General features: G+C 45.4%; 1 protein-coding gene across 1 annotated transcript in view; it reads left to right on the top strand.

The window, feature by feature from the left end:
- The first annotated feature begins 1,411 nt into the window (after positions 1–1,411).
- LOC126534365 (uncharacterized) overlaps positions 1,412–23,396 on the top strand; it is a 65,599-nt gene continuing 43,614 nt past the window's right edge. Inside the window, exons 1-7 of the mRNA XM_072289470.1 lie at positions 1,412–1,632; positions 4,056–4,085; positions 8,934–8,963; positions 11,874–11,889; positions 12,358–12,461; positions 14,988–15,029; positions 22,458–22,502. Coding sequence (XP_072145571.1) covers positions 1,578–1,632; positions 4,056–4,085; positions 8,934–8,963; positions 11,874–11,889; positions 12,358–12,461; positions 14,988–15,029; positions 22,458–22,502 — 322 coding nt within the window. The 5' untranslated portion in view covers positions 1,412–1,577. The remainder of the gene's footprint in view (positions 1,633–4,055; positions 4,086–8,933; positions 8,964–11,873; positions 11,890–12,357; positions 12,462–14,987; positions 15,030–22,457; positions 22,503–23,396) is intronic.

Here is a 23,396-nt window from a genome sequence, read left to right as displayed (position 1 = left end):
AGAAAGACATGCTCTTTTGGAAGATGGGTTAGATTGGCACGAGTGCCACATTGATTACTTTGTTTGATTGCAAAGCTCACGTCAATATTTTTGTGTGAAGCTAAAAAACCAACGATACAATTATTGTATTATTAAACAATAATAAACAGTAACCTTCGATTTAGCCTAGAAACACTATATTACTCAGAAGAAAGCAATGCGCTTCGGTAGTTGCAAAGCAGACCCACACCATAGCATGAAGTTTATATAATAAAGGAAATGAAACTTTTTATGACATTTATGTTGACCCGTGAACTTCCGCAACCTTTTTTCTTGATTACGCATCTTCGTAATGAACTCCACATTGTTTCTCCCCTACATTTTGCTTCAGAAATAAAGCGTCGTATTTACAAATTTATCGCTTCCCGCAATCTCCTGCGTTGTCACGCTACTTGCAAGTAAGTTTTTCGTTACCATGGAGCATTCTGTGTTACTATCTTTTTAATTTCAGGAAAAGACAGTGGCTCCGACGAAGGGGAAAGTAAGCACTTTGCCGTAACTGGCAGATCAGCTTTGCCGAAATTCGCAAGGCGGACGAGGCTTAGTCCAAGGCAAAATGGCGATTCACTGGGGAGCAGCCCAAAACCACAAAAGAAACCTGCAACTTCCGTTGTGACTTCTCTCAGAGAAACCCGTACAGATTTTCTCGAACGGTAACGCCTCGCTCGAATGAATGGCCATTTCGCCTTAAAAGACATTTTCGCATATGCGTTGTTTCTTCAAGTAAAAAAAATCAGCCTGACGCTTACGTAAAGTTTTGTTACTGTACAACGAGAACGTTTTGGACCTAAAGTTAGGTTGAACTTTTACTCCGCTCACAGCCATGAGGCTACTAAAATATTTGTCCCTTGCCAGAGTCTATAAACATACATTGGCAACGAATTCGACACATCGAATGCTATAATACTCAAGAACCAGAGCGGGCTATCAATTGCAAAAGCTAAACATTACTGTAACACTAACCACCTGAAGCGTATCTGGTGTTTGCCGCTCTCTCTTAAACTACTTATTGTTTTTACAGGTTATCAACAGTAAATCAATACTAGCGAACTTTTTTTTTGAAAAGATGACTGAGAGCACTGATCTATAGGCTATAGAGCTATGTATATCTTTAATTAGGTGGTTCTTTTTCAGTCCCCGTAATATAGAACTAAGATAACGTAGTGAAGCTGACCTCAGTGGGTGTTCCTGAGCTTTCACTACAACCAACTTTTCTAATACAACGTATGCCGTAAGACAAATCCTTGATATTTGCCATAATTACCTACGCACCTGATAGTTTAGCTCTTGGGACTTCAAAAATAGTTTCAGTAACTCAAGACGCATACGCACAATATACTACCAGTGACATTTGTACAGGCTTTATTATATTCTTGAAGTTTGGTTTGGCCTACTTGAAACACCCGGCATGTGCCTATAAACCAATACAGGGTAAACATTAGCTAGCTGTTCACATGACATGTAGCTTGTGACGTAATTAAAAAAAAACGTAGGCTTCTACATGTGCTGTGAAAAAATGTAAAGAAAGAGCCTCGTCAATGTCCACACTTGTTATCTTTCCAGGAAGAGACAGTGATTCAGACGAAAGGATGAGTAAGTAGATTGTTGCATGCGATTTTTTCACTATGCAAGAAGAAGCTGGCGTGTAAATATTAACCTAAATATTGAAACTGTTTCGTCGCTATGACTAACATAAGCAGGAGGCAAGCTAGCGAGGAAACTTTTCGAAAGAATATATAACTAGGCGTGTTGGTAATTTATACCCTCCTCAACTCAACGCACATTCGGAAGACCGTAGACAAGCGAGGGCACACATGCAGATAAGTCTTTTAACGCGAAGAAGAGATAACCAATTGTGCTTCAACAGGTACCCTCACAATCATGTATATCGTGAAACATTCAATCACAGCACCAGTTCCAGTTCAGGAACCAGAAACCATTCAATGACAGAAACCATTCCATGACAGGACCAGAAACAGTTCAAAGAATAGAAGCACGTAGGAAAAATAACAGGACTTGTCTGATGTTTCAGCCGGGGTCCGGCCTTCATGAAGAGTGCGCTTGCAAGCACACAGAGTTCAATATACACATTTTTCTTCGGAAAAAAAGAAAGAAGCCAGAAAGAAAAATAAAAACATGACTGCAAACTTTACAAACTTGCGCGTATACACAGTGGCCAAAAGAAAAAGTAGTATATGACCACAAGCACGCACACATTCAGTGGCGTCATGAATACCAACATGTGCTTTGTCTCATGTCAAAGTCAACGAAAACAACCGTTAATATAAACTTGCGCCTACATGCAGTGGCGCTATAACGAGAGTAGAAAGTGGCGCGTGCATAAAGTGACATTATGCAAAAAATAGGGAATGCAAACCAGGATTACAGTTTGCGAATAATCCAGACTTCAAAAGGTGCGCATTCAGTGGTGTCCACTAGGGAGGAAAAATAAAAGACGTAGCCAATAGAATGCAAGGGCGATGAGTGACATGCTCACAAAAAGCACGCCACGGTTCGCAGCTGCTAGAAAAGCGTGTACATTCGCGAACACTTGCAAATTGCAAAGAATTCCCAGCATCAAACTACCTTCTGCATACGACAGCGCCCCTGGTGCCATCTTCTGTCCCTATATAGAATTTTTCGGTAGTTGTGTGACCGGTAGCGAGGTGTAGAAGGACCCTGTTAATACTATGCATATCTAGTGCAATATTAAAATGTGGGTGATGGAAAACTCGTTTGAGTTTTGATGTAGCGCCAGTAGCGGGTGGCACGGGCACAGCCTCGTCACCTGCAGCTTTTAGATGTTTGGGTAACGAAGGCGATGCTTGCCGAGGGAAGAAACGAGATGACAGGTGAATGCACAGACACATACGTACGCTCTGGGCATTTTACGAGAAAGGGCACATGTCCAGTCAAGGGTGGAGTACTGAAAAGTATGAGAAACGTTAGAAAATTCAAGTAGACCGTTTAATATCATGCGCTATTCTGCTAAGAGTTGTGCGTGCTTAGAGACAGTCTTCATGCGATATTCAATGCACGTTCTTTATGCCGTGTTCTATGGTTTGATTACATAGACTACGGGTGCGCCCGCTAGTATTAGTCTGTCGGTCAACGTTCAGTGCTATACAGTTTTCCAACATATCGTTACCTCAGGGGCTCAACGAAAAAAAGACCAATAGAATAACATCGTGCAAGATACCATTTTAAGACCTACGGTTTTTCGTTGTCAGACCTATATCGACTAAACGCATTAGTCTTAAAGTTGTATCGTGACCCTGTTTTCCCAATCCGTTTCTTTAACCAAGTGAACAGCATGGCTAAGATTAGCTCGGAAACATCGTTAGATTGCCTATTTGGCGAGAAACGCTAATTGCGTTGCGAAATTACATGTCCGTGACACAAAGCATTTTGGTAGAGATCTCCAGATGCGCGGAAGTTTTTAGAATGATTGTATATTGGCGTACACTGCCACACATATTATCGTCACCGTTCGCCATTATATACTTGTGCGCCCCTTCACTCATACCTTTTGCATAGGAGAAGGCTGGAGCACACCTGCTCTGTGTTACCTATCATTTTGGTAAATAAGCTTTCCCGCTCGAGATCTGTGGATTCTTTGTTATACAAGGCAGTTATGGAAAAAAGTAACATTTATTAGGTAAGGAAATTAATTTTCATTCAATTATATTTGCATCAGTCTGCGGGTTTGCAACAATGCTAGAAATGGGAACCTATATTACTAATCTTTCAAGAGGAATTCGGGTTTTATTTAGTTGTCTAGTTCTAAAGAACTGAATATCATTACGAGCTGCATAGGCTTCTACGCAGTTCTTCCCTTTGTGAAAAAAATCGGCTAAAAGAAATACTTCTTTCGCCGAAAATTATTACGTAGCCACGTTTGCTTGTCACAGCTAGGCTCCAACTTAGCTCTGATACAAAAACTTTACGATATCTATGCTTACCGTGGAAGCGTGACTTCACACGTACTGCATGCTATGTATTATAATTTCTTACAGAAATGTACAACAGCTCGGATGAACAGCAGAGTAAGTAAAATGTTGCATGGGAATTTAGGCGGTGCAATTCAGAAGTATTTGTGAAAATAAAGATTGTTTTATTTATCCAGCCTCCTAAATTTAACCTTACGGAAATCAGACTGCAGGGGACATACTCGGGCGTGTACAAATACAAACACGCGCACACACACAGACACACAAACACGAACTCAGCACTGTGAGCTCAAAAACATTCAGCAAAGAACTTAGGTGAGGAGTTGACGTTAGCTGCTGACGCTCCCCGCGACCATGACAGACAATGTACGCTTTGTGTACTAGGCAGTCCGAACATCTCTATGCATATAGGGTCGGCTTCAAAGCCCCCTACCGCGTCTAGAAACGTTGATACATCTGACATTTGCGCCAGATATGGAAAGGGGCTACTTCATGTCCTGCAGTGAGGTGGAGACTGCCATCTTCACGCGAGTAATACATAGACTACGTACATGCGCTGTAAAATTGAGTTGATGAGAATGCACAGGCCAGAATTTCACAAGCAGTCATGGCAGGAGGAAAGCATGTTCGTAAGTACCCCTCGCGCCACGTACATCGTAGATACATATGCATATCCTAAGCAGCTATGAAAGATCAATGTACAAGCTTCGATGCCAGCTTAGTTAAATTCATTCAGTGGTGATGGTTGTTAACTGGTTCACCAGATATAGTTCACTAACGAGTTACAAACGTAGTGGCACTGAAGCAAAAAAAAAAAAAAAACGGCAGCTTTTCCCTGCACCATTCTAAGCATATGTAAAGTATTCATAACGACAAATTGACTACGTTAGCTTTATATAAAGATTTCTACTTAAGTTATCCTCATGTTAAATGCACTGGCCTTATGTTTCGAATAAACGAGCACAGCTTACAAACATGTCCTCATGGGTGCCGCTCATGATAATCAAGAAAGCGCGTAACTTAAGCAGATGCTGCACAACATTTACGCAGTTGAATTTTAACATGTTCAGCGACAGCTGTCCGATGGACTTTTAGCTTGAGAATAATCGAACATTGGCCTGTTTCGGCACTAGTTCACTATTAAACAATGTGTAGAGCGATATAAAAGGTGAAGAAGCTAGCTCGACACGTGTACGAAATGCAGCTTATCACTTACTAAAAAACAGACGATGCAAAATAGCATACAAATACTGTAAGTATGCGCCATCCATATACCATTCCCGCCTCCTTCTACCCTAAACAATAAATGAAAAAACTGGTAGTTTCATCCGAGAGGCGAAGCATTCACAGCGGCTGCTAAGTACTTGTCACCTACACAAAGTAAGGCTCGTAGTTTTAGCGACTGTATCGAATAGAGTAAAGATTAGCTTGCTAATTAAATTAACTTGAATGACAGCGCACACGCAGTCACTAGCCAACCCAGCTCGCCCCATCTGTGCATTTGCCGGAAAATAAGTCCAACATAGCGCGCAGGTGGTGTACACGCTCAGCCGCGCCGACAACATCAGCGACCTAGGCCTGGCTAGAGGAGGAGACGTGTGCCCACCCACTAGATACGTGCCGTATGTTGTGGGTTGGTGCAAAGCAGCTTATCACACTTGGGCTTTATACGAAACCTCGCGGCGAGGCTGACGGTGACTAGGCCGAAAATTCGCCTGCAGCGTCCATATTATCGCTATCGCTATAAAACATAGCTGATTGCAATTGAATGTGCGCAGGGCTAACTGCTTAAATTCATTTCTATATAAGAGTGGGCAGGCATGGCTGACGCAAAAGTTACCCTTGTGATCAATATCTAAGGCGTCCGCTTTTGCCCTTGCCCTCCGCTCAAGGTTGCGCTTCCTCTAATGCAGACACTGTAGATCATGCTAGCCAAACCATGTCTTGTAGCTGAGATTCCTTGCCGCACACGAACAACCCACGTGGTAAAGGCACGCTGCATCCTGCAATTCTTGGACTTCACTGCGTCATACATGTACAGGAGCGTAAAGTGATAAATGTGTTTATGAATGGAAAACTGATTTCTTTTTCATTTCCTTGGCCTAAATATGAAAAAAAGCAAGAGTTTCATTACTCAGAATTAGTGGGGTGTCTTCAAGATAATAATGCGGAACTCGAGCTTGTGCTACTCTTAGGCATGCACATTCCTAACATACGTCATTTTTTGCAGGCAAAGCTGTAATGACTAGCATTCCGCAGGTTTCCGGCGTCCAGCAACTGGAGAAATCATCATGGTCATGGACCGTTCCTGGTGATAGTGCAGGAAGAGTCCAACCGCAATCGCACATTCGCACAGAGTGGAATTGTTGTCATATTTTAGTTCCAACGTGGCACATTCCGTTAGGTTGTTCCAGCTCAGAATACTGAGCTCAGAATGAATGAATTGTCGCACATGTCAGTATTAATTTTGGGGGGATGATAAATTACACGGGCACTCAGCTAGTTCTGCTGTTAACCAAGCAGGTAATAAATTCTAGATGGCAAGCTGAATTGAGAAAGAGATTCTGTGTTAATGGTAAACAGAGGATGTCAGGCCAGCTAACTTAGGGTGTAGTGCTTGGGATGGACTGTTGTGATTGACGTAACGATCACATAAAATTTATGAAAGGAAATGAAAAAAGAATAAACAAAGAAACGGAGCCCGTATGAAAAGGGGGTAAATAGTGTAAAGTCCCGACTGCCGTAAGTATAACATCGAAGCCTTCGTGGCTTGGACTGCGAGCCACTGCGTCCGCAGTAAGCAGAGCCCAACTTTATGCCTAGGCTCTTCCCAAGTGCAGGCACTGGTAAACTGAACAGAACTAGCGCTTCATTTTATGAAGCAGGGCTCTTGCTGATTATCTGTCACCCTTACGTCTCTTTCTTATTTTCCGCAAACTGCTCACCCACGTTCAGCTGTCAGGCGAACCCTATACAATCACCGTGAGCTCAGCTCGCTTCCTTCTTTTTTGCCAATCAATCTCCTCTTCTCCCTATTATTTATTGAAGCCTGAAATTGCATGCGCGTTGAGGTAACAAATACTTCTTGCAGCGTTCATCGATAGGTACTACGTATAATGTCCCAACCTTGTGGCAACAAAGCTAGCATGCCATCCCGTAGCTTCAGTGAAGTTTTCATTGTCTTCGAAAAAGTGGACCACTGCTCGTATTTGCTAATGATCCGATTCGTTTAGTGTCACTGTTCCTGGCTTAATATACTCCTCCACTGCATAAACGCTCTCTGTACTGAGTGGTCCATCTCACTGATGGCGGCATTCGAGCCTTGTTCGAGCCAATGGGGAAACAGCAACAGAATCAGCAATGAAGTGAATGTTCAGGCAAAAAATGGCCCGAGCTCAGCTAGAAATTATCGACAGTAGCCATTCACTGTAAGTTTCAGAGGCGAACGGATAAATAGCTGCGTTTAGTGAGGGCTTCGCCTAGCTTGCCTCCGATTCCGGCCTCATACTTCAGGAGAAAGTTGAAATCTGTGCTTCTCTTTATTTTGTTACATTTGCGAAGGTTTATACTGTTCTTGTTCGATGGAGGTTTTCTGGCCGCTAAAGAGAAATGATGCCCCATACGAGTAATTTAATTCACTAGGCGACGTTAGTTATTATACCTGAGTACATTTTAAAGAGTGGATGACTGAGTAGAAATCGCGTAGGTTTGTACCTCTGCCACTATATGGTGGATCTAAACTACACGGACTTTCAGCTTTGATCTCCCCAACGCTACCCCGCAGCATAAAATAAAAAAAATTGCCCCTCAGCACTGCGCCCACAGAGATTACTCAAGAAAACTGAAGGACTAAAAGCAGGAAGGCCCAGCGTTTACCACCCCTCCCTCATGAAGCCAAGGAGTACCTTCGAAGTTTCTTTGATCAAAATTATAAAACCCTAAGTATATCATGCCCACAAAAAAAGAAGTTATGATGATTATTATGTCGGCAATGTTCTGCCATAACCATAACCGACGAGGGTGCTTTTAATGCACCATCGTCGGCCGGATCTTCTTTTCTATTCTTTCTTTCCTTCGGAAATCTGACTAACCTACGCCTTATTCGGTCACTCCGTCGTGTACGAGAAGCACGGAGGCCAAGCACTGCAGTTTCCCCGTGTTTATAACGCATGGTGACGTAACGCGCCATCCTGTACAGAGCACTGCTCACCCAACTTTGTCTCCGCCATAGCTCCAGCTCTAACAGAAGCGTCATCTGCTACGAATGCTGAAGTACAGCATGGCCCCATCACGGTGAGAAGAGCTGCAACAACCACGTCATGATTGCCAAGTCTACGTAAAAGACAACGGCACATAATGTATGGCGGCCGAGGATGGTAACATAACATGGGTTCCCGACAATGATAATAGCACATTGAATACGATGACATGGCGACGAAGGCAATGACGGTGCCGTCGAACAAAGGTGACTTCACACGTAGGTAACGACTGTGACTTGGCAATGAAGATGACAGTAGAGAACGACAAGGACAACTCGCCACGTGATACAAGACCTCGCACATCTCAGTGCTACAGCAGTTTTGCGGATTCACCGGATTTTGCTTTCATTCGATAATGCTATACCATGCGTGTACCTTTGGGGTAGGGTTGATAAAGACACACACACGAGATGGCTCCAAACTATCTCAACTATCTGACCATTTAACGACAATGAAGCAGCTTGTTTGAAGGCCGCTATAATTTTGGACCGATTGTTTTCACTGGTAATGAAAGAAAGTGTTCATCAAAAATCAATAGTTTTGATCGAGTAGCGAGCGCTGATGTGCACAGCAACCATACCGTTCATGACGAGCAAGTATCTGTCTTACTTGTCTAGTAAGGTTGACACAGATTGCTGCGGCGTAGTCACCATTGTAAACTCTTTCTCGTTTTCGTCCTGCACAGAAGTCTCCAGTGGGTCGAAAGAAAAGGAAAGTAAGTAATTATTTCTTGCAATTTGTTTTATGGTTGTGTATATTTCTTATGGCTCCTCTCCTTGCAAAAAAAGAAACTTCATTAACAAACCTATTGCACCAGAGTGAGAATGTACACTAAACGTCCTTAAAGGGAAGCTGAAACACTTTTCGAAAAAAATGAGTTCCCTGCGGCATTCTATAGTTTTGAGTCCACTGAACACGAATATCTTGTTTAAAAAGGGCAGAAACAAACGCAAGCGGCTGTTTTTTGCAAGGAAACGCGCACCAGCGCCTCAGGGCATCGCGCGAACGCCGCTGTTGCCCGTGATTTGTCGGGACCGCTTTGACGTCATTCACGGGGATCGCCGGTCGGCGCCGCCGTTTCAGAGCGTAGCACGCTGTTCTGTTCTGGCTTCACAGCTGAGTTGTAAGCACTATGGAACGTTCTCGCTGTCTCAGAGAGCTTGTATTTTCGCCGTACTACATGTTCGAACCGACAGCCGATACAGAAAACGATGGCGGCAACGGGCGCAACAACGATGTTGAGTGTGCCAACAGCGATAGCGATGTGTGCACCTTCCCGCGCGTTGGAAATTTTAGCTGGTACATATGTCTTTTCATGTAGCTGCACGTTCCAATGACGGGAGAAAAAACGCGCTTAACTGTCACTGGGAACTTGCTGCTGGAAGAACGCCGAAGCACTAACATCTCATTAGATTGTAAACACGGGTGCAGTTCCGCGATGTCATGCACCTTGCCGCTGCTTGTCTAAAGTTCCGTGGTTTTTGCGTGTTGATACACGATCGCGAACATAAGTGCCGCGTTTGGCTACTTCAAACTCTTCAACATTATCTGCCTGTATAACACTGGCTGCTTCAAACTCTTCGATTGGTGATGGTAGTGGCACAGGTTCATCAGGGGCTCGGTTCTCAAGGTGCTCTGCTAGAACCTGAAAGAGTGCAAGGCAGGGATGTCATGAATTTCAGCATAGCATCCATATCAGCAAAGATGACAACAGTTGGATTACTTACAGTAATTGAAACACTTTTTCAGTAACTTATGTGATGGATTAGTTGTCTAGTGATTTAGTAATGTGAATTATTTGGTGTCTGTAATTTCATGGCTAAAGTAATGTAATGTATTATTTGCGTTAAATATGCACCAGTAATCTCTGTACGGCGCCAGAACGTTGGTAGTGTCGTGAGGTGTGGTGGAGGCACATGGGGGGGGGGGGGGGGAGGGGCATGAAATGTTAAAGGCAAGAAAACATTTTTTGTCCAGCAGCGATGCCTGTATTGGGCTAGACCACGTCGAACGCTGACAAGTTCAATACCTCACAACGTTACTTCATTATTTGAGACCGTTCGCCTTGCCACGGGCGCGGCTGTGCCGACGCTCATTTTTGCGGCATTTCGCTGCTGGTAGCAAGCTGTGAGTGTGAAATCTACGGAACGAAGTTTTTACACGACGAGTTCAACTACTCTAACGCGAGCATGAAAATATTACCGTAACGCCTTATGTCGTGCGATTTGAACACGAATGCTGAACAGCTAAACCTGCGGGCACCGCGTGGTTGGACGAATAGGAAATATCACTGAATGCGCAAGCGTACCCCCGGCCAGTTATTTCACCGTACCAAAACAGCGCCGAACAAACAGCCGTAGTACAGTGTTCCGTGACAAACCGGAGTGGAAAAACAGGATGAAAACAGCAAGAACTTTGCACGCATGTGCATATTCCCGGCTGTGCCTCCACCTCGCTTCATCATAGGCCGCTGTAAGGCCATTTGTTCGACACTCAGGTGATCATTCGTTTAAAAAATTGCCCGTGTGCACATTAAAACCCTTACCTCACCCTTTCTCCTCTTGGCGAAGGCCGCTCTTGGAAGTGGCGAGGTGTTTCTCTTGTAGAATATAGACGGAACAACGCCGGCCTTCGGTCGCGCCGATTTAATTGGAATACCGATTGCCCGCATCGTTGTCAAGCTCCGATGATAATCACTGTCGCGGAAATGGTCCGAAGACAGCACAGTTGATTTCGTCGGCAAGAAATTATCTCTTCTCACCGCACGGACCCACTGCGCTGCAAGTTTCTTGTCCATCGGGAACATGTGAAACACCACATCGTCTCGCCCGCCTGTGTTCGCACAGCCGAATGCTGCACAGAACAAGGGCTTGGCTGTAGGCACTCACGCAGCACAGAAAGGAAGCACAGTTCACGAAAATCGCAAAAGAAAACAAACGGGAGCGGCGGCAGATCTCTCGTAGCGTCGTTTCGTAAAGCGCAGGACGGAAAGAAACATGCCAGCACATGCCAGCACGCCGGTCCGGCAGTACGGTCCCCGGGAATGACGTCACTCTCGCCAGCTCTCTCCTCCGGCTGCCTCCTCACCCGGCGCTCCGGGAAGCGACGGGGGCGTGTCCGCGGGGGGGATTTAGAGAGCGATTTCTGCCCCTTATATTGACAATACAAAGAAAAAATTTCAGAACCGTAAATTAATAGGTGTGTTCTTCCCAACCCCAGCAATTCATGGAAATTAAAAACCGTTTCAGCTTCCCTTTAAAAGAACCAGGTACACCGAGGAAACATATTTATCCTATTCGGTTGCGTATACGCTGGGTTCTGAAGGCAATGTATCTTGTGAATACACAAAACACAGATATAGACATGAAAAAATCGTGATAATGCGTTCCAGCTGTGTGTTTCCTGTCATTTCAAAGACACATAAAGAAACATTGAAAAGGTGACATAAAAGAACCCATAAAATATGATAGATTTTTTGGCGTGCATATAAATCTAATGTTAGCGCTTTGCTTTCCTGGCGATGCCATAACTATCTCGGTTTCTGATTTTATATTGCGTTTTGTGCAACAATATACTGCATGACATTTCTTCGTGATCATACCAGTGCAATCATTATTTTTTCTAGCATCATGGCTCAAAGCGTAAGTGTTGAACAACACATATGACAGTGCTGTGTCAAAAGCTACAAATACTTCCGTGGCATTTTTTTTTCGCGATGTTCAGAATAACCTTGAACAGATTTCATTATTACTTTCACGAGCAATATAACTTTATTATGAGCTGTTTTTGTAGTCTGCTCTCTTGCTCGTCTCTCTGTCTTTAATGAGGTTTGCCAAATCTTCTTGCTCATTTAAGCCATTACAGAGAGAATTTTAAAGCCAGCCCTTTCCTTGCTTCCTGTCACTTCCAAAACTGCATTTACCTTCCCGTCTTGCGAGGTGTCGATCAAACATATATTGCTGTAGCTATATTCAATGTATTCGCATGACAATTCTTTTTTTTTTACTTTTCAGTACTAACGCATAAGATCATACTTTTAAACCACCTGCTGCGTTCCAGACTTTGTTTTTAACATTTCGTTACATCGTCTTTTTTTTTGTGCCACCCAGCATTATGGAAGACCAAAAGATGCACGGAATGATCGTGGCAGTCGGTATCGGACTGGCGGTCCTCATAGCCTTCATCACGTTCACTCTATTCACGTCACCGCCACGTAAGTGGACTGCCGGGAAGAGAGCCCCAACTCTTACGTCCGGCATATTTTGTGGTATATCAATACAAAAGATCTGCGTGCAGAATATCAACTGGGAACCAGAACACATGGTAATACAAGTTACTAAATACTTGCACAATACCTTCATCGAGGCTATCTACAGTCAAAGGCGCGGCACTATGTCCGGCAGCATTGGCGTGCGCAAACTGAAGGCAGTGTTTTGGCAAACGTTTATAGTAGAAGTAAAAAAAAAATGTATCTTTATTATCTGGACAGGGTGCAAATTAACTTACGCGTTGCTTTCTAGCCGAACAGTGTTTTACATTGCAAATGAACAATAATAAGTGCGTATGAAAAATGTATCGCATCGCCGAGTCCCCTGGTTTATTGAGATTGTTTGACCGCTAATGTGATAGCGCAAAATTTGCAAAGTTGGATTCGTTAATTTATGTGCACACGTAAAAACTGCTCGTTGCCTCCCAAATACTTGGAGTGCCGGTGCATGCGCTGTGAAACGCATCACACGAAAGCCGGTCCCTTTTCTCGCTTTTCTTAAAGACAGGCTGCGCCATCAAGTGACGCTGCCGAGAAGTGCGCTAGCTGCCTCCGAACCGAGATACATGGCGCGCCTCTACGTGCGAACGCTCATAATTGTTTCTTCGCTTGCCGTGCAACCGGTGGCGCATATTCAGTGACCCGAATCAGCGATACGTTGATCGAGGAGCTGCGCGTACCCAGTGCATCCATGGCACAGCTCGCTAAATTAGCGTAGGTGTGAAAGACGTTCATTGAAAGGTGGCACATACCGGGTGCATTTGTGGCGCAGCTTGCCAAAGCATCGAGCCGCCCTCCTTGAAGAACCCCCCGTGAAGCGGCTGCGATCGTACCCAGCACGGGGTAAATTTTCACGGATTGCTGATGGTGTAGATTCGGCTGGTCGAAATGAGCCATCGCGAAATCGGTTGGCTTAATTGCGTCCGGGCTCCTTTGGAACCATGTCGTAGTTGAACTGCCGTCATTCGTTTCACGGAATTCATAAGAAAGACGTTTCGCTTCCAGACTCTGCCGCATCTTGCTGCTAAACTGCTGGATCTGCACCCTACATCCCATGGTACCCACGGCGCTCTCTATTGGCGTCGCCGCACTTGGTGGGCTTTCGATTCTACCGAGCATCAGAGAAATTAAAAAGGATCTCTCTCTCTCTTTGTCATAATAGAGCTGCACATTCCCAGTGGCAATCGTCTAGTTACCGATGTTTGTGTCGAATAGGTTTATTGAACAAAGGAACACGTACTGCGAAAGACGCAGTGACCCAAGTTTGTATCAAGAGCTTTATTGAAGGCGGCATCGACCGACTGGCACATAGACAGCGTTCCAAGTGAGCCTGAAACATTCGTTGAATAGCGGTACATACCCATTCCCGGAAACGCCGTGCTCATGTGAGCGTCACACAGGTTCGTTGAAGAGCGACACATGGGTAAACGGCGCTAGATACCTAGCGACCTATGTTAGTGTTAAGGTTGTTTCGAACCCTGTTCTGCTACCACAGACGCCGGATGCGATAACCACTTCACCACGGATGACACAGATACCCAGGTTCGCGGAAAAATGGTTACACATATAGAGATGGAGAGGAGAGATTGATAGATGCACAGTTAGCCCACAAAAATGACGTGAAGTGCCCTAACCATGCTAATCGCTGCGAATTTCGCTGATTTGTAACCGCTTATCACCGCACTCAGTAGCACTAGAAATACAGCAATTTTACTCCAGTACCAGTGCATACACATTACTGAAAACAACTACGTAATCGTCATTGGGTGCGCATTACCTTCGAAAAGCAGCACGTCCAGCTATAATGTGAGTAGCTATCCAGGTTAATGTATTTACTACTTGTAACCGTCATGTCAGCAAATGCGTAAGCGTTCGTAGGGTAGTTCGCGCACTTTAAGTTACTCTCTATGTTTGTTTCTATCTAATCGTTCGGCCGCACACTACCCGATTACTCGTCTTATTGGGTAGTCTGCGGCCGAATGGCAAGCGAGTCTGGCTGCTGTTGTGCTTGAGGTGGTTGAGGAGATTTCGACAACTTCCGTCGCTGTGTGTGTGCGACTGGGTGTGCGGCAAGCGAGGGAACAATTCGCAGCGTACACTGATACGCACGCTTCTACTCTAGGAGGCCACGTGCTGACTTTTTAGCAGTGCCACCAGATGGAGCAGCTTATGCAGAAAAAAAAAAGCACGCGAAGGAGAGTCTTAGTTGGCGGTCACACGCACCGGCTCGCCATGCATTTGGGAGGCCACGTGCAGGCTTCACGGTGGCTCCTCGGGATCGCCCGGAGTGTTCTTAGGGAAGCGCGAAAGCGGAGTCTCGCTGCAGTAAACGGCTTATACATAACTCTTTTACACTGTGACAATACGTTGTGCCACTATATTTATTCAATGTTAACGCACGACCGCTGACAGTAATCGTGAGGTGTGTTCTGGTGATTTCTTGGAGCTGAAATCAATGTTTTTTTCTTCCAGATCAGCCACGCCATAAGCCACCACCGGTACCCGCTGTAAGAGGTATGTTGCTTGCAACTACTTGTTGGCCTTTGTCCCGAAAGATGATTTGGAAGTGCAGGATTGTTGCAGTCGTGCGCCTAATTCTTACGCCTAGTTCGCTGGAATCGAGAAAATAAGGGCCACTTAGCTTACAGTTCTGTTGTACCCCAGTTTTGTCCTCTTGCCGCCGGAAAGTTCCCCAGCTAAAATATCGCAATGAAGAAAACCGTGAACGAGTCACAGTATACTTTTCACTATAAATCTTGTCTATATGGGGCCCCATATTTTCAATCTTCCACTTCACTGACTTGCGCGGTGCCTTTCATGACGTACAAGAAATAAATATCCAATCCAACGTGACTCAGGAGGCAGCGAGTTACAATGGTCCACATTTTGTGTGCTTCAACGCTTTGTAATCAACGGGCCGCTAGATGTAGCGATTCCTGCCACTAGACTCCACTCTTTCCCTATAATTTGGCGCTCACGTTTGTCGCAATGTGGTAAGTAGTTCAGAGGCAGTGCCGCCTGGAGAACTGCTGAAAAGCGATAAATAATGAATTGGAATAAAATTGTTAGACTACCTTGGCGTTTTCAGTCCGGGCTTGACTTCGTCAAAGCGAGCGTAGCGCAAGAATGAATGATTGAAGATGTTGAATATGAGGGCCGCCTTACGAAAGCGATGCCTAACGCGACGTGGAAACAGCCTAAAGGCTAAAGGAAGAAAAAACTGCGTACAGGAGACACACACTTCTCCTGCCGGAGCGGGAAAGATGACCAAGTGACGAACCCTGCGTTGCACCACTATTAGCTCTACCGGAAGAATCTCGTGTACAGGACTGCCAGCGACGGTTTCCCTTAAGCAATTTACATTGGCTGCAGAAAGTTATTCTGGCATTATTTTACGTATATATGTATTTATTTACATATACTGCCACCTTGCGTTAGCAAGACATATCAGGAGTGGGTACACAAGTGTTGAAAGCAAAAAAAAAAAAAAAATGATTAGCAAACATAACAGTTGAACTGAATAAAAACATTATCATGAGGCAATTCAGGCAAGGGGCCTTCAGGGTTATTCCTAAGTTCACTGGTGTGGAGGAAGTACACAAACCTAAAACCATTCTGAGATGCTCTAAGGGGAACAATATTCAAGGGATGGGTCAGTTTGCTGCGGAGTGATGTATAACTTGCGAAAACAGCGAATTATTTATTGCGGGACTCTAGATTAAAGTTTGAGCAGGAGAATATTGCGCTCTCGTTTACGTGTGATTCCTAGTGGAAGCAGCTATAGTGCCGCTTCATAAAATAAAGGTGAGACACCAATGCTTGCGGCAATCTCGACAACATAACAGGCAAGGTTAAGCCAGCAGTTCGCCTTGACAATCCCGGACTTCCATAGCATTAGGATCTCATTTCTAACAAATTCCTTGAATGGGGTAGCTTTTAAATGCAAAGCATTTCTTTTACGTTACTACTGCAATAAAGTAACCTACGTTGTAGGCTATTTTTACCATAATACATCAGCTATTTTGCGGGGCCTTGCATTGAATGTACTTTGCATTGAATGTAATAGCCTCATGAAAAAGGAAGACAGCACACTGAAATGAGCTCCTAGCACGCCCATTCCTATTATTTATTGGCACGTTACGTACACGAAAAAAAAAAACTTTTTTTGTTAAGCACCCCGGTGAGCTCCTGAAAGAGAGGATTGGTTATGGAGTCAATGTGTTGGCCGTCTTAAATTTGTAGAAATGTTGGAATCCGTGTTTCATTGCCTGAACGATGCTGCATCTTAGACAGTCATGTCATCCAGCAGTATTGGTAATACACTTGATGGTTGCTTGTTGAAGTCTTTGGCGACACAACAAGATATGATAGAATAGCATAAATGATTTTCTAATAGTTCGCGATGTATCTATGCAATACCCGGGATCAATATTCTACATAACAGCTTTCGAGGTTTCTGATAACAGCTGTGGCTATAATGCAGTAAAATGCTCTAGAAATAACAGCACCTTGTTTGCAATATTATTTCACTCGGCAGACTCAGTCACTTTTCTTAATCTGGATGGCTAGCTCGCCTTGATGTCGTCTTAGGATTATAAGGGACAAAATTGCTCCCTCGTGGGTGATACGGGCACAGAAAGAATATTCCGTAGACCATTGTATAGTTACCCAAAAATGTTATCTTGTAACCTCCTTCTCTTATTAGACAGTTGTTTCGTCTCGCGACGGAAGAAGTGACTCACGCCAGTGTCAAGGAAGCAGTACCTTGCTGTTTATTGAAGGAGCGTATATATAGGGCAACACAGGCAAGGTGGTCAACACGGAAGCAACACAGTTGTCACATGAGGGTGAGGGCACAGCGCTATCTTGCGCATGCAGATTGCGATACATTGCAATACGCTACATCTCCCTCCTTCACATGTTTCGCGACGACTTCATTTAATGCTGATGGCTTATCTATTTGAAATTCTCGCCGTATCAATGGCTTTGTCACCCGCGTAGGCATCTAGAGCAGCTAGGGTGCCGGGCTGGTCACTGCACTTGGGAAAACTGAATCCCCTGATGTCGATGGCAGAGTCAACGACTCTTTCTTGCTTGGTGCGTTGTCCTCACTGGGCTCGTCGCTGTCGAAGTCGAATTGCTCCTTTGTTACCAGCTGATACTGCAGGTTGCACGCCAGAATCTTGCAGTTCTCGGTTTCCACGAAGTAGGCGCGCCAGCATGCCACCTTGGTCTTGCGGTCCCATGATGTCCTTATGATACAGAAGACGTCTTCGTTACGAAGAGGGGCCAGGCACCAGGCACCGGGCGGCGTTGCTCCTCTACTCATGTTTCTTGACATGGGCGACAGCCTGAGGTCCGAAGTCTGGTACAGACGAGCGCAGGCACCTCGCTTGCAGCAGCTCATGCGGCGATCGGCCATATTCCAGTGGGATTTACCTGTAATTCAGCATGCCGAGCCAAAAGTTTTCATTCACCTCTGCGGTTTTCTTGATAATTCGTTAAACTGCCTGCCCTTTCTTTTATGGCCAGCCCATAAGATGGAAGAAACAGCGCTTCATCACGCAACCTCTTACACTTAACGCGCAGGAAAACGTCACCCACCAAACCAGCATACTTCTTGGCTCTCCGATGGGCTTGACGTAACATGTTGTAACTCCTACAGCTCGGCAAAGCACGAAAGCATGACTTGTGATTTGTGGACCATTATCTTTGCATACTTCAATCGGGATTCTGAATCGAGAAATTATGGCTCCAATCGTTCGATGACGCCGATGCTGTCGGGTCGACATCTGGAAAATTCGACATTAAATTGAAGTGGTGGGGTAGTATTTCTCAGCACATGGTATATGTCCACCCAAACGCGGTACCGTGCTTGGGCTGAAGTGGTGCGGAGCTTCAGTGGCACTGATGGTTGCTTATAAGCACACTTCCTGCAGATCGAACAACTCTGAATCAGCGATTCTAGGTCAGCGTTGATGTTCGGCCAGTACACCAGCTGCCTTGCATTTGCTCTGCATTTAGTTATACCAAGATGCCCTGTATGAATGCGTTTCAATGCGTCGGACCGCCTGCTTGTAGGTATAATGACTTTGGTTCCTTTGAGCAGTATACCATTGACTACTGAAAGATGAGTAGCCACAGATTTGAGTGGACAGTCAGCCTTATAATTCTGCAGTGTTCTGCAGCAGGTCTCACGCGCAAGTAGTGCAAGTGTTTTGTTACCATTGCGGACAAAACGGTGATAGCATATACTTCGACATCTTTCTTGTTCAAGGGGCTCACGTCCGTCGGAGCCAACCAAGTAAAACGGGTGTTGGGCAAATCCATCTATTTGCGGGGAACAAAAGTTAGTACGCAATCGTGCTTGAGCAGCCGTAAGAAAGAACCCTGCACTTTTGGTGACATATCCTCTATGGGGCTCTTGCATTGCCTAGGGGGCGCTGCGAAAACGGTGCTAAAAAGCGCCCTCTGTCCTCAACTGGGTAGTACCAAGCTCGGTCGTCTGCTTCGGAAAGCACGTTTACAATATGGACCCGCCACTTTCGGTTTTGTTGTACGGCGGCTTGCAGCGAATATCGGGCGCCGAAGATTTTTTTCAAGGGTGGCACGCTGCGTAAAGGCAATAACTTATGCAACGCCGAATACGTGTACGCCGTTCAAGAAGTAAGCGGCGAAGTTTTAGCGCGCTGTCAATCGCAAGTGAAGCGAGTCGCGTACGAAGTTGAACTTCAGGTAAAGTTCGCACGCTGCTAGATTCAGGCACACAAACGCGAGGAAATGCTTCGTATAAATGAATTCACAGCAGCGATAAGCCGGCATCATGTGTACGGAACTGCTCGATCGCACGATCGTACGCGCCGCGACGGCAGCGGTCTTTCGACATGCCGCGACACGGCGGGCCTCCTGCAATCTTTGTTGACTGCATGCCGCTAGACAAGTAGTTATGCCTGCTGCACTGTAGTAGCGGCTATCTGTCCCTTTAGCAATTGATGAATAACTGATGCAATGCTATGAGCTCGCAGTAACGTACGTGCGAATCGCGCGAGCTCGTGCACTGCTCGCTTGATGTGGCTTTTAATGACAGCGCTCGAACATCGATATGCTGCAATCAATACTACCTTACTGCGCTGCCTCAACGTGCTGGCTTGAGGTCAAGCATAAGCACATTTAACTCTCTAACCTGTGCTGCTCGTAGTGGTAGTGAATTGTCACCGAATCAGCCCGACCATTTGTGCTCATTTATACGCACCACTTCGCACGGGTGGAATTGTTAATTGTCGCTGTGGACGGGTCTCGAATCGTGAATCACCAGCCATGCCTGCTGCTATGTCGGTCTGCCGTCGGGACTGTAGGTGCAAAAGACCGAATTTTTGAACGCAGGTAAGCAAGGTTCACGACAGGCGAAGCAGTCAGCATGGCGCGAAGTTTCGCTTACCCAGCGCGACGAACTGCAGCTAACCAGCGCTTCGTAAGGCCTTGAAAGAAAGCGGTAGAATCTGATGTTGGGATTCAGGCCTTCCTGTTCATGGCAGCCGACGACGCAGAAGTAACGACGGTGACGCTTTTTCGAGGCTGAGCTAGGTCTCTGCGGATCGGCGTCGCCGATTCCTTCTGCTTCCAGCATTACGTCTCACGGAGAGTCCGTTTTCGTTAAACTATAGGCTGCGACGAGCTCGCGGCGTGGTCGGCATGGTCTGTGAGAAGTGACGAGCCTTTTCGCACTCGCAACAGGGCAGAAGAAAGTGCGAATCGACGCAAAACTCGGCCTAGAAACGTGCTTCGCCACAGCCAGGGCTCAATACGACCCAAGCTGGTACGACCCAGATGTCGTTTCCCGCGCCGCCACCAGGCGCCGCTACTATACCTCAAACTCCACCGCAAGACGCCCATGGCATTTTTTTATATGTCTCTAAGTGGTCATTGGGCGATTTCAAGCATGATAATGCGGTCTTATGTAAAGCGGTCATATTTCTCACATCCGAATACGAGAGCCATCGCTTCTTCGATCTGTGAATGTCACTGTTCACACTGAGTCAGTTCTTTAAATGCCTAAGCGACATGTCTCCAAATTTCCCCGTGGCGCTGCAACAGAGCCAAGGCAATGCCGTTCTGTGACGCTTCTGACATTACTTTCGTTTCTTTCTCTGGGTCGAAAATTCATAGTAATTGTGGTAATGCTGCCTTGGTGAGTGCGTCGCATATATCTTTCCATTCCCGCTCGTGGTTGCTTATCCAGTTGAAGATAACGCTTTGGCTGGCAGGACTGTGGAAATCTGGTGTTCGCAGGGATAGGGAAGACACGTACTGGCTCAGGTAGCCTACTACACCAAGTAACCTTTGTACTGCCCCCTTTGTTTGCGGTTTTGGCATGTTTATTACGCTTTCGTTCAGCGCTAGACCAGGATTTATTCCTTCGCTGCTGATTACGTTTCCTAAAGATGTAATTTCTTTACACGCATTTTGCAAGACTGAGCGATTGAGCGTCAGGCCTGCAGCTTCAGCTGCTTTTAGTGCATACCTTAGACGTTTGCTATGCTCTTATTTGGCCCTACTCCAACTGAGGACGTCATCCACGTACGCCCTTATTCCAAGAATGTCGTCAAACACCTCATTCAATGCTTTTTGAAGTACCACGCTAGCGGACGCGATTCGAAGAGAGAGCCAGAGAAAGCTGTACTGACTGAGAGGCATTGTGAACGTGCAAAGTTTCGACGAACGCTCATCAAGGGGGATCTCGTGGAAGCCGGAGTTAGCGTCTACACGTGAAAAGAAATTCCAACCAGCCAGCTCCGCCTCGATGTCTTCCCAGCGCGTCATCTGGTAGTACTCTCCGATTCTTCTGGAAACCATGCTAGCGCTCATTTTGCCGTCTTTCTTATGGGCAATTGCAGTTCGTACCGAATACAATTTCGTCGCCAACCTTGTCGTCTATGCTTGTACCGGAGGTACAGTGCATACCCTGCCATTTCACGTGCCGAAAGAACTCTTCCAATGGCTCCGCCTCGCCCTGCACTCGTGACCGAAACACATACCGTTCGTGGACTTCGTCCTCTTTCTCGACACAGTACGCTTCAAAATTTGCGACGACCGTGGCCTTGACTTCTTGGTTCTCTCCTTCGCCAAACGAAAAATTCTTAAAGTCTTCAATTGCGTCCTTACCGGACACAAGGATAGCGTCGCTTGCGCTGCTTCTGATTTTGGTTTGCTGGTAGCTGACGTTGCTAGCAAAACATGTTCAAATATATGTTTCAACAGCGTCCAACTTCGTCCGCCGTCTTCAATTAGATGCAGTGGCTATGCTGTCTTCGTATTTGCTTCAAGCGGCCCACACCCAGCAACCGTTGTAAGTCCTAGGCGCATTGAGGTTCCTCAGTGAAGTGATCGAGCCTCACCCCACTTCTGGCACCATGTTTTGTCTCGTGACGGATGAAGTGACGCCCACCAGCGTCAAGGAAGCAGTCTCTTCCTGTTTATTGAATGAGCGTATATATAGGGCACAGAGGCATGGGGGTTACGACAGAAAAAACACAATTGTAACGTAAAGGCTACGGCACAGCAATATCTTGCGTACGCACATTGCGATACGTTGCAGCACGAGTCTTTTTTTTTCCGGAATACTTTGAAAGTGCCATGATAACACTGGAAATATATTTTTGGTTCTCGATTGTAATCCGCACTTTATCATTCGCTGGCATCGGAGGTGCATTTGCCATGCGTTCGCAAGAGGTTTACGAAACATCAGCTGCCAAGATGTGTATTGTTCATCATACAAAGGCCTGCTTCCACTGTGAAGGCCTGCCGTTCATCTATGGAGCCCAAGAACCGTTCTAAATATGATAGGTTCTAATATGTTAAATAATGCTAAAATTATGCCTTATCTCGCGCAGCTGTGCGGTATAACCTCTAGAAAAAGTTTACAGCTTTTTTGTGTGTTTGCAGAATACACCGTCAGAGACTACAGCCAGACGCGCGAAGTGCCTGCTGGTAACTATTCCTGTCCTTTTCTTGTGATTTAGGCGATAAGCGCTAAACCATCACCGTGACCATGTTCACTATAGAGTGCTACGTGCGCTGAACGAGTATCAGCATCGCCTCTAGTAATCCTCATTCAGCTCTACAAGATTAGTCCCGCTTTGCTAACAACCAACAGTGTGTTATTAGCACTAACCTCAAGAAATATCCACTATACTGAGCCTTCTTCATAGTTCATAAGGACTAAGTAACATATATTTTAATCTATTGTGCGTTATTCCTACTGCTAGTTTAAGGGCAAACAAGTAGAAAGGAGCCATGCAATGAATAATGAGAAGCACTCCAGCTAAGTAGTACTATTATAATTTTATATAAATATAGTTGCATGCTCTAATACTGCAATACAATAGTATTCCATTCGCACAGTACATATACTATGGGGGTGGCGGAATACAAGGGTCCGCAAGCTATCGCGGGCTCTTAATATACGATGGCAGAGTGGTCCAAATGGCAGTCTATTTATGGAAGAGTGAACGGTCTTACAGTTACAGCCTGCAGGCAGGTCGTAAGGAATAGGTTAGGTGAGAAGTTGTCACTCACCAGGAAGATAAAGCGAGGCATCTGAACGGAAGGTAAAAAGGGCAGGTTGAATAATAATTCTCAAAAGGATCATTGCTCCCATTTTATTGTGTTGAGTCGATATGAAGCCTAGAGAGTCTTCGACGCCTAAAAAAGACTAATTAATGAAATGGGTCTTGCCAAGGGGAGCAAACAAAGCAGCTTTTTCTTTGCTTATTTTTCTTTAGATGGACTTCAAACACATACAATCTTGACTCCGGCTCACCTCGTTCCAAACGTGTTCTATATCTATCAGAAATATGCGTCGAAAAAAAAAACCTGTGTTGT

The sequence above is a fragment of the Dermacentor andersoni genome, chromosome 7, assembly GCF_023375885.2.
Source record: "Dermacentor andersoni chromosome 7, qqDerAnde1_hic_scaffold, whole genome shotgun sequence".
NCBI classification, from domain to species: Eukaryota; Metazoa; Arthropoda; class Arachnida; order Ixodida; family Ixodidae; genus Dermacentor; species Dermacentor andersoni.
The sequence above is the reverse complement of the archived record's forward strand: the minus strand, read 5'-3'. Positions and strand labels throughout refer to the sequence as shown.